The sequence below is a fragment of the Ciona robusta genome, chromosome 1, assembly GCF_009617815.1.
Source record: "Ciona robusta chromosome 1, ASM961781v2".
Lineage (NCBI taxonomy): Eukaryota > Metazoa > Chordata > Ascidiacea > Phlebobranchia > Cionidae > Ciona > Ciona robusta.
Window position 1 is genome coordinate 4,962,190 of NC_143235.1, and position 15,119 is coordinate 4,977,308.

The 15,119-nt window shown below is 32.8% G+C and overlaps 1 protein-coding gene across 1 annotated transcript; it reads right to left on the reverse strand.

The window, feature by feature from the left end:
- Positions 1-733: 733 nt before the first annotated feature.
- Positions 734-14,272, reverse strand: LOC149741713 (meckelin-like). Its single transcript, XM_089878424.1, has 28 exons — positions 13,995-14,272; positions 13,477-13,568; positions 13,303-13,408; positions 12,997-13,087; positions 10,038-10,125; positions 9,695-9,745; positions 8,997-9,154; positions 8,667-8,781; positions 8,135-8,221; positions 7,899-7,964; positions 7,672-7,828; positions 7,250-7,361; positions 6,906-7,017; positions 6,381-6,446; positions 6,152-6,250; positions 5,925-6,023; positions 5,477-5,563; positions 4,997-5,143; positions 4,322-4,378; positions 4,044-4,196; positions 3,803-3,883; positions 3,325-3,441; positions 2,313-2,429; positions 2,224-2,248; positions 1,937-2,025; positions 1,599-1,701; positions 1,359-1,501; positions 734-1,011 (listed from the first exon to the last, which is right to left on the reverse strand). Exons 1-28 carry the CDS (start codon positions 14,197-14,199, stop codon positions 931-933), a joined length of 2,904 nt encoding a protein of 967 aa, XP_089734550.1. The 5' UTR covers positions 14,200-14,272; the 3' UTR covers positions 734-930.
- Positions 14,273-15,119: the final 847 nt, after the last annotated feature.

A 15,119-nucleotide genomic window follows, 5' to 3' on the forward strand; every position in this document is an offset into this window, starting at 1 on the left:
TCGAAATTTGTAAGTTAACAAATAGACTGAACTATTCCTTACACTTTGATTCTGTCTGATAAAATTAGTTTTGTGAGAAAAACTAAGATACGTACAGAAGAAAAATGGGCAGGGGTCAATATGGTTATGCTGGAAAAGCTCAACATTACCGTTTTATGTTATATATAAAGTTTACGATGCAAAAAAACAAACAGAACATGTTATTTGTCCCATCCTACTCCATTTTGTAGTTTTATTATTTTTAATTCGTCAATTTATACTACAGAAGATTTCAAATACAGTAGAGTGGGGGAGGATGGGACACCTTTAACACATAATATCCAAATAGCCTGATCGTGTTTTAAATAATTAACAACGGTCTGTGGAAGTCGTGAAGATACGGTTTTACAATTCATTAAATGTTCTTTGTTTACTACCAAATGAAAAGAGAAAACTAAACAAAAAGGTGTCCCATCTTCCCCCACCCTACTGTATATATTAATATTTTTAATAAAATATATTTTTTACAAGAAACAAATGGAATCTGCGTGATACAATTAGTAAAAACTTGTTTCTTTCTTTATATATTTATTTAGACAGAAATTTTACTTTTTATTCACTCGTCTTGCGTTGGCTCACACTACAACCCAAACTCGCATGTAAAGAAAAATAATAAAGCACATTCTAGAAATATAAAACTTTTCTTTTTCTTTATACTATGCTAATAATACTCAGATTACAAATAACATTAAAATATTCTACATATTAAATTTATTTTGCAAAATATAAAACATCTATATGAAAACGTAGAAAGAATAAAACAGAAAATATAAAAATTCTCTACTTGGTAAAACAATCTATTTATGTTTTATTATTTTTTATTTTACTCTGAGAACCTTAAATGCTACAACTAGAAATAAACCAATGTAATGGTTCGTTCTTCCTGAAACCTCACACCAAGAATCGTTTGTCAACAAGTGTTTTGGTAGCGAGGTTTTGTTGACCTAGAAACTCACGAATAAAAACCAAAACCTAAAAAAAGTATTTAAATAAATTATTAAAATCTATAAAAATAGATATATATTGTAGAGTACCACACTAAACAAGCACATTCCTATTTAATTTTATGAATGAAGTCGTACAGAACCATACTAAATTAATTAAAGTAACTATATAACAATTATTGGGTGGATGTATTTAAAAATCACACTACACAAATCGATATGTCTACAATTGAATGCAGACAAAATATTGTAGTTGACAAAAGGTCTAGTTACACACTAGTTTTTATCAGTTAAAACTTCAACGTAAAAATTTAGCAAAATTTAACTTTAAACTGTTAGCTTTAAATTGTGGTTTAAAATTAAAGCCATACTGACCTGTCCACATATATATGTGAGGATAGCAGCAAGAGGAAAGTTTTGTTGCGAATAATCGATAATGTTGAACAGAAGAACTTCAAAGAGAAGCAACGCGAATTCATTTCCATAGAACAAGACATTGGTGAACGAATTGCCGGGGTCTGGAGTCAACATATCATGCATGGAGATAATGCAACGGAATTAGTATTATAAAACGGGAATTTTAAGCAATAACCAGTCCTCACATTTATTACATACCATTATAAAAGTAAGCTGCTTCTATTGGTTCACGAAACTCGGTATCCATTAAATTTTCAAGGAACATTTTGTCTTTGATAAAGTAATCCAAATCCCTCAAGGACTGTAACAAAATAAGTAATTATGTTGTATTAATTTAGACTACAAAAATTATTACGCAAATAAAAACCCAATACCAGCTTATCACAAGCATTCTACTTTAAATCCTTAACATGTGTGTGGCTGATAATTTGGACAACCCATTGGTGACCACTGGGTTAGAGCAATTGCAGTTTAGTGTCTTGCCCAAGGACACATACGCTCACAACGATTCTAATTAAATGAAAGCAGATAATTACGTGGTCCAGAAAGGCAGTTAGGAAGTTCCTCATGGTGGAATAAGCACGAACATTTTCTGAACTTTTAGAATCCATGGGGGAACTCCCACCTACATAAATATAAGATTCGATCATCATTTACTGTTGGGTTATTCACAAAACTTTCAGCTGTGTACATTGATTAACAAAAAGTGTGTCCACTATATAAATTGATAAACGAAATCTGTGTCTAATACAGTGAATATAAAAGATAAAATCAAGTGTTTCAGTTACTATTTTGATAAGAGATTCAAAAAAATGATGTTTACCTCGAGCAGCTGGTTGGTTTCTCATCTGAAACATCAAACAACCATATTAGTTAAACAAAACATGTTAAACAACATATTAAAAAACATACCAGTTCAAGTGGTTGATAAATTTTGTCAAACTGGTTTCGAAACTTGACTGGAATTGCAATTTCATAAGTTTGTTGTTCAGTTCCAGGATCTAACCCACGAGAACTTGTCAAGTTTTCCTATGATGTCAATGTGTTAAAATAAGAAGTCATTGAATTATCCACGTGCTTACATTTTATATATGCTGATTTATATATAAAAATCTAATTTTAAGCTTGTTTTTGTTATTTAGTTAAATGTTTTTTTTTCAACTTTTTATTCTACTGCAAATTCACGGCTTAATTTGAATCCTTACAATCCAGGCTTTAAATAGAAGTAAACTCTTTTAGTAAAAACGCTTTTAACTCATTCTTTATGCAGCATGTGGTTCTGGATTGTTGACATGGTAATACATTTAAACTACTAATCAATTGCACAACAGTTTGTACATGGTGCTTCACCCACAAGTAATCCCCAAACTAAAACCCCAAATTTAAACTACTAATCAATTGCACAACAGTTTGTACATGGTGCTTCACCCTCAAGTAATCCCCAAACTAAAACCCCAAATTTAAACTACTAATCAATTGCACAACAGTTTGTACATGGTGCTTCACCCACAAGTAATCCCCAAACTAAAACCCCAAATTTAAACTACTAATCAATTGCACAACAGTTTGTACATGGTGCTTCACCCTCAAGTAATCCCCAAACTAAAACCCCAAATTTAAACTACTAATCAATTGCACAACAGTTTGTACATGGTGCTTCACCCTCAAGTAATCCCCAAACTAAAACCCCAAATTTAAACTACTAATCAATTGCACAACAGTTTGTACATGGTGCTTCACCCACAAGTAATCCCCAAACTAGTGGGTGATTTGCTACCAAAACAACCAATTTAAAATTAACTGAATAATGGATAAATTAAGTCATATGAAAAACGAGTTTGCTAAAATAAAAATATGTATAAACAAACAATCATATACAAAGATATATTTATAAATTGGAGTGATTGTTGAAACAGATTCTCACCTCTTCTTTTTTAAGCATTGCATTCATCTGCATCATGTCAGTATCTGCTCTGCCATGAACTGATCTACCATGGATGTAATAACCATAGTGATTGTGAGCTAAGATGAAAACACTCACCTGCCAAACAATATCAATTTATTACATAATAATTACAATGTACCAACAAAAATATTTTTAACAAGATGTCAAATTAAAAAAAAAAAGTTTTATAGTAGGGTGGGGTAAGATGGGACACCTTTTCATTCGATTTTCAGAATTATGAAAATGTATTATTACACATTCCGTAGACTGTTTTTATTTGTTTAAAATGCGATCAGGATATTTAGATATTATGCGCTAAAGGTGGCCCATCTTCCCCCACCCTACTATATTATCTAATAAATACAAAAGGTAATAGTATTTACAAAAATTGAAATATTATGAAACTTTATAAGTGAAATGATTTATTTTAAATACACGCACAATAGAAGACTCTTACATTCGATACTGAACACAAATCAATAAATTCTCGAATCTGATCGTGAATGAATCTCTCATGGATTGCAATGTTGTATAGAACCTGTTTGGTGAATGAAGATTATTTAAAGTAACAATTATGTTGTTAAACAGATTCAGTATTTATGTGCTTTCTATATTTTCTACTACTTTATGCTTTTTAAACAAAGCGTTAAAAAATACATTCACACTCACACATGCATTCAAAAAATTATGGAACTCACTTGTATAAATGCAATGACGAGATAGACAAGCGAAGCAACAGCAAAGCGTAGAATACTGTTGTAAGGTGGGATGTAAAGGTCGCTTGATGATGTCACCACTGTATTGATTGCTGTTGTGGGATTTTCAAGCGCAAGACTTTTAAATCCAATCACCTGATTGCACGACAAATATTTACAAACAAAGCCTTAATTTAAAAAAAAAATACAACTACACAAAAAAACATTGCATAAGTAATAAACTAAGAGAATTTCATATTTAAATAAGTTACAAGGTTTACCTCAAGAAACAAAACAACAAGAAACAACTGCAGTGGAACACTTAACTTTCGACAAGTCTGTAATTACATAAAAAAACATGATTATTTAGCAGAATATGCCATGTTAACCAACTTTCAACATAAATATATATAGATATTCCCTACAAAAGTTTATAAATTAAATATTTTTTTGCTAGAATCCCATATTTTTAGCTAATTAGAATTCATAAACCCTGTCAGGAATGTAACGAAAGTAAAAATTCTGACCACAAACATAACAGACTATACAGTTTATTAATTACATTAAGAGCATGACTGTACAACAGCCCATTGATATAAACACATCATAATGTAAATTTTATGCAGTCTATCAGTAGAGTTAGAGACATGAAAATTTTCTTATCAGCCTAGCAAAGTGATTAGCACGTTTGCCTGTAACCCAGAGCCAGAGGTGATGGGTTTAAGGCTCGTCACTGCTACTATTGTGGTCGTATGTGTCCTTGGGCAAGACACTTAACGGCTATTGATTCAACCCAGTGGTCACTAATGGGTTGTTCAAATTATCAGCCATACATAAAAAAATAAATCAAAAAAATAATCACCCACAAAGCAACATACATGGTAACTCGGGATGGCGCACAGCACATTCGTATTATTACGACTGTCCCCTAACCCCTAACCACCCCCTAAACATACCTGTATCTCATTCCATTCATTTGCGATGAAGAAAGTTCTCCAGATGCTAACCTTCCCTTCTGCATCATTCACACGAGGGCGCTCCCAATCCACGAGGAAGATATCCATCGATGACTGCATGAAGATCATCACCAGGATTTGCACCGTCTAATGTACGCACATAACAATACACATTGTATATTTATAAATTGTTGCTATCATGTATATTATAAATTCTAAAACAAGTATACCAATGTAAATTGAACAAAAAATAGAAAAACCTTTGTGTCTGAAAAATTAATTTGCCAGTAGAGGTTTTCAGATATTTTAAAACATCTACATACTAACATACAATAACATGTAACTAACTAAGTATGATAAACATATTTGGAAATCCAGATATTAAACCAGACACATTGGATTTCACATTTAATTTAAATATTCTATATGTACGAAGCCAGCTGTTTAATTAACATAAATATTTTTGAACTAACTTCCAACCTTGAATGCGAACGCCATCGCAAAGAACAAAAGAAAAAGGTAGTTGATAAATGGATCCGGTAGCAAGTGAGTGACTGTGGTTTGACCCTAAAACATAATTTATTCAGCAGGTATGCTTATCAATTTATAACAAACTTAATAACCAAAGAGTCATGACTTATTTGGTTTGGTTGTAAACTATACAGTTAAATGTTTAAGCTAAAAAAAGTTAAACTGTCTATACATCTGAAATGTTTAAGTTAAACTATCATTTTTGACCAGATCAAAAAAGGGTATTAATTCATGCCTAACATTTGGGTGACCACCCTCCTTTAATGCAAGTTGGAAAACATTGTTTTATAAACATATACTGTAAACAAATACTCATAGAGAGTTTCAACTTTATATACTTTCGACTTATTCCATTTAAACTGATATTATTTAATTATAGATAGTATGAATGTATTACCTTGTAGAATATCAATGTCACTGCAGAGAAACCGAACATGACAATGAAGAAAACGTTTGCAAGGTTGCTCAACGTGTAGAATATAAACATGAATAAACTCTGTAGAAAAAATACAAGTAAAAAATCTTTCGTTTTAAAAAAGGCTTTTTCAGATTGTTTTTTTTTTCACAAAGTACGTTCAACAAGAATTTGTTAAATAATTTAAAATAACAAAAATGGCTACTAACGGTTCCATCAATAACTTGCAGTCCCTGCCTTCTTCTCCAACTGCCAGTTTCAAAGAATGAATAAAGAACAGACAACGAGCCCAACACGGCAAGTGAGATCTGGGGTGTAAAATTAACAACAAATCCATAACAATACAACATCATTAGATGTTAAGCTTTTATGTAACGAATAAATCAATTATATAAATCATACAAGTATACAATACATTAATAGAAATGTAAATTTTACCTGAAAAGCTTCGATCTGGGAAGTGGTTGTGACAACGTTTACCAAATAGTTGACGGAAAATCTTGTCTAAAAATTGACATGTAAACATTACTGCTTAATGGTGACATTATATTAAATATCCGTCTTTATGCAGATATTTTGGTAAACTCAAAAGTGGTATAGCAAGTTTAAGAACTAACAAAAACACATTAACAAAATATTTGTAATAAATCAGTACGTGGTTATAGTGACTATCAGTCAATGAAATTCATCACGACATGAAGCAGTCGCCGCTGTGGTATTCGAAACTGCAGCAAAAAATTGTTGCAGTACTCGCTTTAGGGGTATTTCTATTTTAGAGTAGAAAAAATAGAGTTATTTAAAAATGTATATTTAATACACTTTTGTATGATACTGTATTATAAAAACAGACGTGCGGCAAATTGCTGAATCTGTTTCAGCTCCCATAGAAAATATGTTGCTGCGAGGTGATGCGACATGAATTTCATGAACTGACATTTGTTAAAAAATTTTTTGTGTACTCACAGGTGCTGTAGTTGCAACAGGAACTCCATTGTCACCGATATTTAAATCACTATAAGTGATAGTTAGATGTGGTGGGTGAATCAAACCGTTTCCAACAGGTTGAAGAGTAACACTGGAGAAAACGATTATCAGCATTACTTTTTTGCTGTTGTGGTGGATAAAAATAACATGACAATGACATCGGTTAGGCACCAGCACCATAAACACATTATTTATGCCTTTTTACAAGCAATAGTAAAGCCTCGTTTTAGGTGCATTTCCCATAGTAAGAAATAATAAGCATTTCAGTGATAAATATGATTTTAAATTTTTAATGTGTGTTGTTTAATTACAAGCATATAAACCTGATTGAAACAGATGATGCATATCGAATAGCAGGGGTAGATTGTGTGGAAGTTGTTGTGGTCAACGTACTTCTGGATAAATTATCAACAAGGAAGAATCTTCGAACGAGAACTGATCATACAGATGAAATTGGTTAACTTTAATTAACAGAAACATCGTTAAAACATGGTTGGGTTTTAATATAAAAGAAAAGTCTGCATTTAAATCGGATATTCAAAACGTGCTGTGAAACAAGATCTGATTTGTTGCGAACCTTTATTAATCAACTATAGTTTATGAAAAAGTTTCAGCAAAGTGATGTGTATCCAATTTTAAGCACAAGATTTAAATTGTGCAGCAAACAGGCAGAGCAACTAAGTTTGCTGTGAGGGTAAATGAGAATTATTCCACCAGTCCAAACTAAGATGCATTTAAAAAACACCTTCAGCAGATTGGCCATCAGCATCACGAAAGTTGGTAACTGTTACTGGAACTGGAAAAAGTCGAACTTCATTATTGATGGTGTATCGCAAATTCAATTCGTAAAACATGACGGGGTAATTTGATACACTTTGGAGGCTTGTGGGTGTGAGAGTGCACTAAACAATACAAAAAACTTTAGTAAATATAATCCTACCTAAGAAAAATTGGCATCATGCATGTACTTACACTTGATGCATAGGAAGTGCCAAAAACAAAAGCTGCCGATTTTCGAGAAACTTGATCTGGACAAAGCTGAAAAAAAAGGTGAAACATAAAATAATGAAATTGAAAACACAGATACTTTTTTCTTCATAAGTTATTCTTCATAAAATTTAGGTTTAAAAAGTAATGTCATCTCTGTCTACCCAGTCATGAAATAAATCCTAAAAGGAAATAAATTAAAGTCTATTACAATAAAATACCTGTAGAATTCCTGTATTGGCATTTTCCTCTCCAAGAAATGTTCCATTGACATCATATTTAAAAACAACAAGATCCAGAACTGTATTCTAAGAAAAAGTAAATGTGACATAACTACACAGTCTACGCATAATACTTTTAACAAATAACAACCCAAAAAGGTTCATGAACCATATGTAAGAAATCTAACATTTATCAAATGGTGACCCACTTTAATTTTAAAGGTGGGAAATTTAAGAATGATAAGTATTCTTCTTAACATTCTTGCTTGTCTACTTTAGTAAATATCTATGGGCACAATTTTGTTTATATTAGAAGTTTAACTTAATAATAATTTAACATTCATGGCTCGTTTGTCTGCTAGGTGTAGCGACCACGCTTACTTCTTCCAATTAAATGTAATTATATTTTTAACTTTGAGCGTGTTTTAACAACTGTTGTTTTGTCGCTATATCCTGTCTTTTCGTTTAAAATATTTTTAAATCTTTGCTACCGTAAACGAAGAGACAAATAAAGTTGTTATTATAAACTTACAGCTCCTTTAAAACCAAATGCTGTAGGAATTTCCGTGCTTGTCAAAATTTCAACATCCGCAAGATTATTGACATCTCCCAACGAGTTTATATAAATCCAGGGCAGGTTTTGCAGCCTTTTAAATATAAAGAAACAGGTAAATAATTGAATGTATGAAAATCCTGAATAAAACTCTCGAATCGGTTACTATACAAACTGTCCTACAACACGTTTTATGTTTAAATATTTCGGTTTATTTTTTGTTTAAATTTAATATTTTTCACAATATTTCACCAATATAATTGTTAACACATAAGGATTGAATGCAGTATTATAGAAACATATGATTACCATGCACTGTTTAAAGTTGATATTGGGGTGTAAGTTGTTGATAATGGTTGATTGTAAAACAGGGAATAGAGACGACACGCTGAATTACTTGTATAATATGCATAAGTTTCCATGACACACATGTTGGCCAACGCTTGACATGCAGTGATGTTCTTTGCCTAAAATATCAACAATGTCACATTTAAAAACTTAATGAGATTGTATGTCTTTCTGATACTGGCTGTTTATTTCTGATAAAAATATTAGGCATTCATGTTGAAAATGGGCGAAAAAGTATTGTGAATAAATGAATGAATGTAACTTACTTTATCCTCGCTAGCCTGAAAACGACAGTCGTTATCACACGGGTTTAACACCTCGTGCCAGCTTACGAGTTACCATGTATGTTACATTGTAGGTAATTATTTTTTAGGGGGGATTTTTTTTTTTTTATGTATGGCTGATAATTTTGACAACCCATTAGTGACCACTGGGTTGGAGCAATTGCTGTTAAGTGTCTTGCCCAAGGACACATACGCCCACGATGGTAGCAGCAACGTGCCTTGAAACCATTGTGAGTCAGTTTTATTTTATTGAAACCTTTATAGGTTACATTTTAGCTATAGGAAATGATTTTTGTTGGTATCTTGTGAAATAAATTAAGTTTAAATCAAACATTTACTTTGATATATACAAAGTAATATTAATACTTAAAGTACCTGGCAGCCCAAAAATGCAGCTTGTGCTTTTTGTTGAATGTACGCTGAATCCTGAATAAAAAACATAAATCAGTTACGTTTAAATATTTGTAGAATTATATTTTGTTTAAATTTGTATTTTTATCACAATATCTCCACAACCCTACTAATCTAATTGTTACACAAACCTTATGTGTAATGAAACAAAATCTTTAAAATAGATTAATTTTTAAAAAATTCGGAAATTTGTACCAGACTAATTTTACTAATAAACATTTTCTAGCTGTATATATATAACATAGACACATAGTATTAGCAAACTTTATGGAAAACACTTAAAACAGTTTAATTGTTAAATTCTTACACTGTTAACATTTTCAGTTATGGTCAGATTCACACAAACGCCATCGCCAACAAAAGTACATTGGCCACATCCAACACAGGCAGAACACCTAGTAAAAAAATAAAAAATATTGAGTATTATTAGCAATAAATGGAAGTACATTCAAAAATACATTTTTTAATAACAGAAACTATAGAACTAGTTAATGTATATATTTATATATTAAAGCATTTGTATTAATTATTCAATGCAATCTGGTTTTCAAGTGTCTCACAACCACAGGAACAGCTGTTCAAATAAACTTAATATATTCGAGCGTTAGTATTTAGTAACAATGTTGTGGTGAGTTCCAGCTGAAATCCAGTGCTGGGTATATACAACATACGCGCCTAGTATGGGGAGGCGGGGAGGCGACGCCTCCCCGGCATTTATCGTTATGACATCAGAAAAACAGGTCGCGTAAGTCTAAACGTCGCGTATTTCTCCAACCGAAAAAAAATGCTATGACCGTTTTATAGACAACTTTTATTTTCCTTGCACAATGTTAAATGTTCCTTGCTACGAAAACGTATAGTCCATCTCCATTGTTGGACCAAGCGCGATTATATGTTTTCACTATAACACGCGTCGACGGCCGTCACTTTCCGCCAAAAACTAAGACTCGCGTAAGCGACGTATCTACGAAAAAACGAAATACTTCTTTCATGTGCTGAATAGGTAAAAATGCTAATTATTAGGCTGTCTAAACAATGTACACATAGTTTCGGCAAACGGTATAACGTAACAGTATTGAATTCGCGGAGAAGTAATTCGTAATAGACGCGTTGTTATTGCATTCTCGAACAACAGATTCTCGCCCAACAAATAGTTTGAATAGAAGGTTAGAACAATTTAAACAATGGAAATAAAACCTTCAAAATACTGCAACAAAACCGATCTGTCACGCCAAGGCTGTTCTTTCCGCGGTCACGAGGACCAGGATTCAAACTTATTTCAAACGTTGTAATTGACGTCAAGTTGTGTCTAAAACAGCAACATTTTATGCTGGAATCTGTAAACGTCTTGTGCTCGGTATTCAGAGAAGCAAACAGTTCACCATTTATTCGGTATAATGGCTAACGAGAAACTCTGCAATTGGCTTTTGTTGTAACTTTTTCTCTTTCTTTTCCAAAACGCAAGCTTTACTGCATTTAAACTCGGTAAAGATAGATATGAACATTCACTTAGGCTTTTATGGCCGACGAGATGGGTGCCTCGTTATGCAGCGATAGACGCATTCTTGCAAGAATACGAAAACGTATTAGATTGGCTGGAACAAACTTCTTAAAATTCAGAAATGGACGATCGCATCTACAAGTCTTGTATCTATTCATTTGCGCATGAAAAAGTTTTAAACATACTTTTATATACAAGTGATAAATCGAATGTTTGTAATAGTAAATCCCGTCTACGTTGCAATCCAAAGTTGTTCCTTAACAGTTGAAACATTCCGAAATTTACTTAGTGATATTACGTGTGTCATTTCCAGTAATAGTTATGATGGTGGCACAGCAGTTGCTTTTGTTAAAATTTTACCGCGAATGCGGGTCTGGTATATAGAGCCCGACCGATATTTCTTTTTTCAAACCGATACCGATATTTTGTTTTTTTCAGTTGCCGATATCCGATACTTTAATGCACCTAGAAAACTAGACTGATTAAAAACGAAAATTCTGATAGGGCCGATAAAAATCAAACTACAGGCTTAATTATTATAATTAGTTATTAGTGAACTTGTAATTACTTAATTGGTTAATTTGTAATCTTTTCAAATAAATTTTACCTCACTTCCATTAAACAAACATTATATTTATCAGCTAATGCAGTTTATTTGTGTATCACGTTGAGGCTCAAAAAAATGCCTAAGTGACCTATTGTAACCTCGACGTTACACGCGCCCGATAAACATGACATGCGGTGGACGCCTGATCAGACGCTTCGACTTATACGTAAGATCAGCGGTTCCCAATCTTTTTTAAAAATTTTGCCTGGTGGACCCTTTGCAATTATTTTGATATTTCGCGGTCCTATAAAAATCAAAGAATGCTATAGAAAAATGCGAAAACCACACCAATGAAAGAAAAAGCAAAAACTATCAAACACGGTAAGCTGTTTAATGGGATGGGTCTGGGTGCACTTGTTTTGCTGCAATTAAATCAATGTTTGGTTTGGTTTTGAATCACAATCATTGCTTCATTGCGGACCCTCTGAAACTGCTGAACGGACCCCAGTTTGGAAACCGCTGCGTTAGATTGTTACGAACGAGTTGAATTAGGTATACGAACGAGTTTACGTTTATGAACAAGTTAGCGCTCTGCATTAATTCTGACGTAAGTGTGGGGAAACCTAAACATCAGGCTGGAAAATACCTTACGCGAAGGCGTTCGTTAATCTTGCTAAACTTACCAAGAGTTTTAATCACGCCGACACACGTTAACAATTTACCTTCGTTCAATGTGCGTCGCATTGTAGCGAATAGCAACTTCCATACGCTAACAACGATTAAATACTCAAAACATTTCTCAGCTTAAAAGCGCAATTGTTCTATGAAGCAAACACACTTTTAATTCCAACCCCCTAAAGGCAATAAACCACTATTGTAATAATAATCGACGCAACAATTGCTGCTGTGTTGCAACAATCTAATTGTTACTCAATCCCGAATAATCCACATGTGGATTGGTACTGTGTCATAACAGAAATACGTCTTTATCTAACTTTACGTAAGACTCGTAGTTATGATGCAACCGGTAAACTTGTTGCGCAATCAAAGCTAAATTCCCAAACTTGTTCAACCGTGCACGCGACCGTAATCGCAAAGAGACAGCGTATTTGATGTTTCTCATTTTTACTTTTTGTTATAAAATAGTATCGCCTCCCCGCTGATTTTGAAATCTAGGCGCCTATGATATACAAGATGTATTAATACATAGTTACATACACATTGTTGTCTGCACTTGGTCCTGTGAAGCTCTGAGTACATTCAATGCATTCAGCGTTTGGCATTACAGTTCCATTGCTGAAGCGTTCCACTGAAAAGTAACATTTAAATTTTACCACAGACGGCACAGTTAACATCAAAATTTATTGTTTTACCAACACAGGCTGAACAGCTTTTTAGTATATACCTATAATTTATGCTGTACCCGCAACAACAGCGCAATTAACAACAATTTTTACAGCAGAATTAGCAACGATAACAACAACTGCACAATTTTTTCAGAATATTATAAAGGCAATAACTCACCCAACGATGCAGTGCTGTTGGTACAAGTACACCTCTGAGTTAAGACATTAACTTCCACACCAGTACCAGAGCAACTGATGCAGTCTCGACCATCATTGGTGGGTAACTGTAACGAGTTGATATATAATATTATATACTGAATTACTATTATTAAATAAGTCACAATATGTTTACGGTGTTAGTTGGACAGGATGTGCAAACAAATGGAGAGCTTCCATCTGAAGATACTTCTGTCTTCGATTGAAGTGGACATGAACATGAGAGAACTGTGAAAAAAACATAAAACTTTGTTTTATTCGCAAACTCATATTTTGAAATAAGTGTTTTTAAACCTAGGGTCTAAATGCAAACATTTGGTTACACAACAGATTAAACAGTTCTACTTCCAAGAAAATGTTTTTGTATTGATTTTTTTGTCAAAGATTTTCACCTGAAGAAAGTTTTTATCGCACAGTTTTATGCTGATTTATGACTAATAGGTCAGACTTATGGATAAATCCGAAAATTAGAATAGAGAATAAATTCTTTAGCAGGCCATTCTTTCCAAATTAGGTTATATAAAAATAAACTTAACTTAAATATAACACAATAGTTAACTTAAACCTAAACATATTTTGTTCTTCACAATAAGGTATACATTAAAACCAGTAACCTTGATTTAAAAATATATTCAATTGAAAGTTTAATCTTACAATCTGCATCAGGTATGCCTGTAGAAGGAAAACAAGATCCACATCTTAGGTTGGCAGAATTGAAGAACTGGTTGTCCACTGCACCACATGTTGTTGGCGACACTTGAAGATAAGACAACTGGCCACGTACAGTAAAAAACAAACTACAATGAACAATTAAAAATCCAAGAGTTGGTATTTTCCTTTGTTGTAGCATGCTTAACATGACCGAGTCTGTGTTTTAAAACAACACAAAGCAATAATATTTTCCAATAAAATTTGTAACCAACGCTAATTTGCTAGCTACCTCAAGTGGCCAAGAAATCATTCATAGAAATAGTCTATATTTAAATTACAAATAAATAAACAAGAGAGTTGAGCTTGAGTGTATGAGCACGTATTATAATTAATATAAATTTAATTAAAGGAGGGTTCGCACTACAGGCGGTAACAGCGCTGGCGCTGGGAGAGACCGATGTTTCTGCCGACAAAGGATTTACCCACGAATGTAAAATCGCCTGGTATTCTATTCTATTTGGCGAAAAGTTGGAAATTACATTTACTCGTTTTAACCAGAGTCCTGGTTTTAACGTAAATATGCGATGGAAATATAAGGAATATAATCAGGAAAGGAAATAATTTCGTTTAAAAGGCTTTGACTTTTAAAAGTATGAGTACAGATGTCGAATTCGTCAAGAAATTGGGTATTGTTATATCTGCCCTTACATTCAACATAGTTTGGTTTTATTTTATCATTTTTCTACTATGTAATTGTGTATCAAACATGCCTGTGTAATATTAAACTGTTGTAATTATTTTTAAGTTGAACAATAGTTGCAAACTATCTTAACAAACGCTATTTTCAATAATTTTACGCTAAATTTACAATATAGTTTTCCCCAAAGAGATTAAAACCAAATTTGAATATCTTTGGTTTTCCTGCAACAAAATATTTATTTTTACACTCAGGTTTACTCGAAAATTATTTCTATATGGTTTAATTTACAGCGAAACAGTTCGTGAAAATTGTTACTTTTCGCGCCAAAGCGGTTCATCGTTAAAGCGATGATAGGCAGAGTAGACGCTATTTCTAATCGAAAATTTCGCTCGCATTGCTGGCGATAAAGGAAGTGACGTCAGAAAATC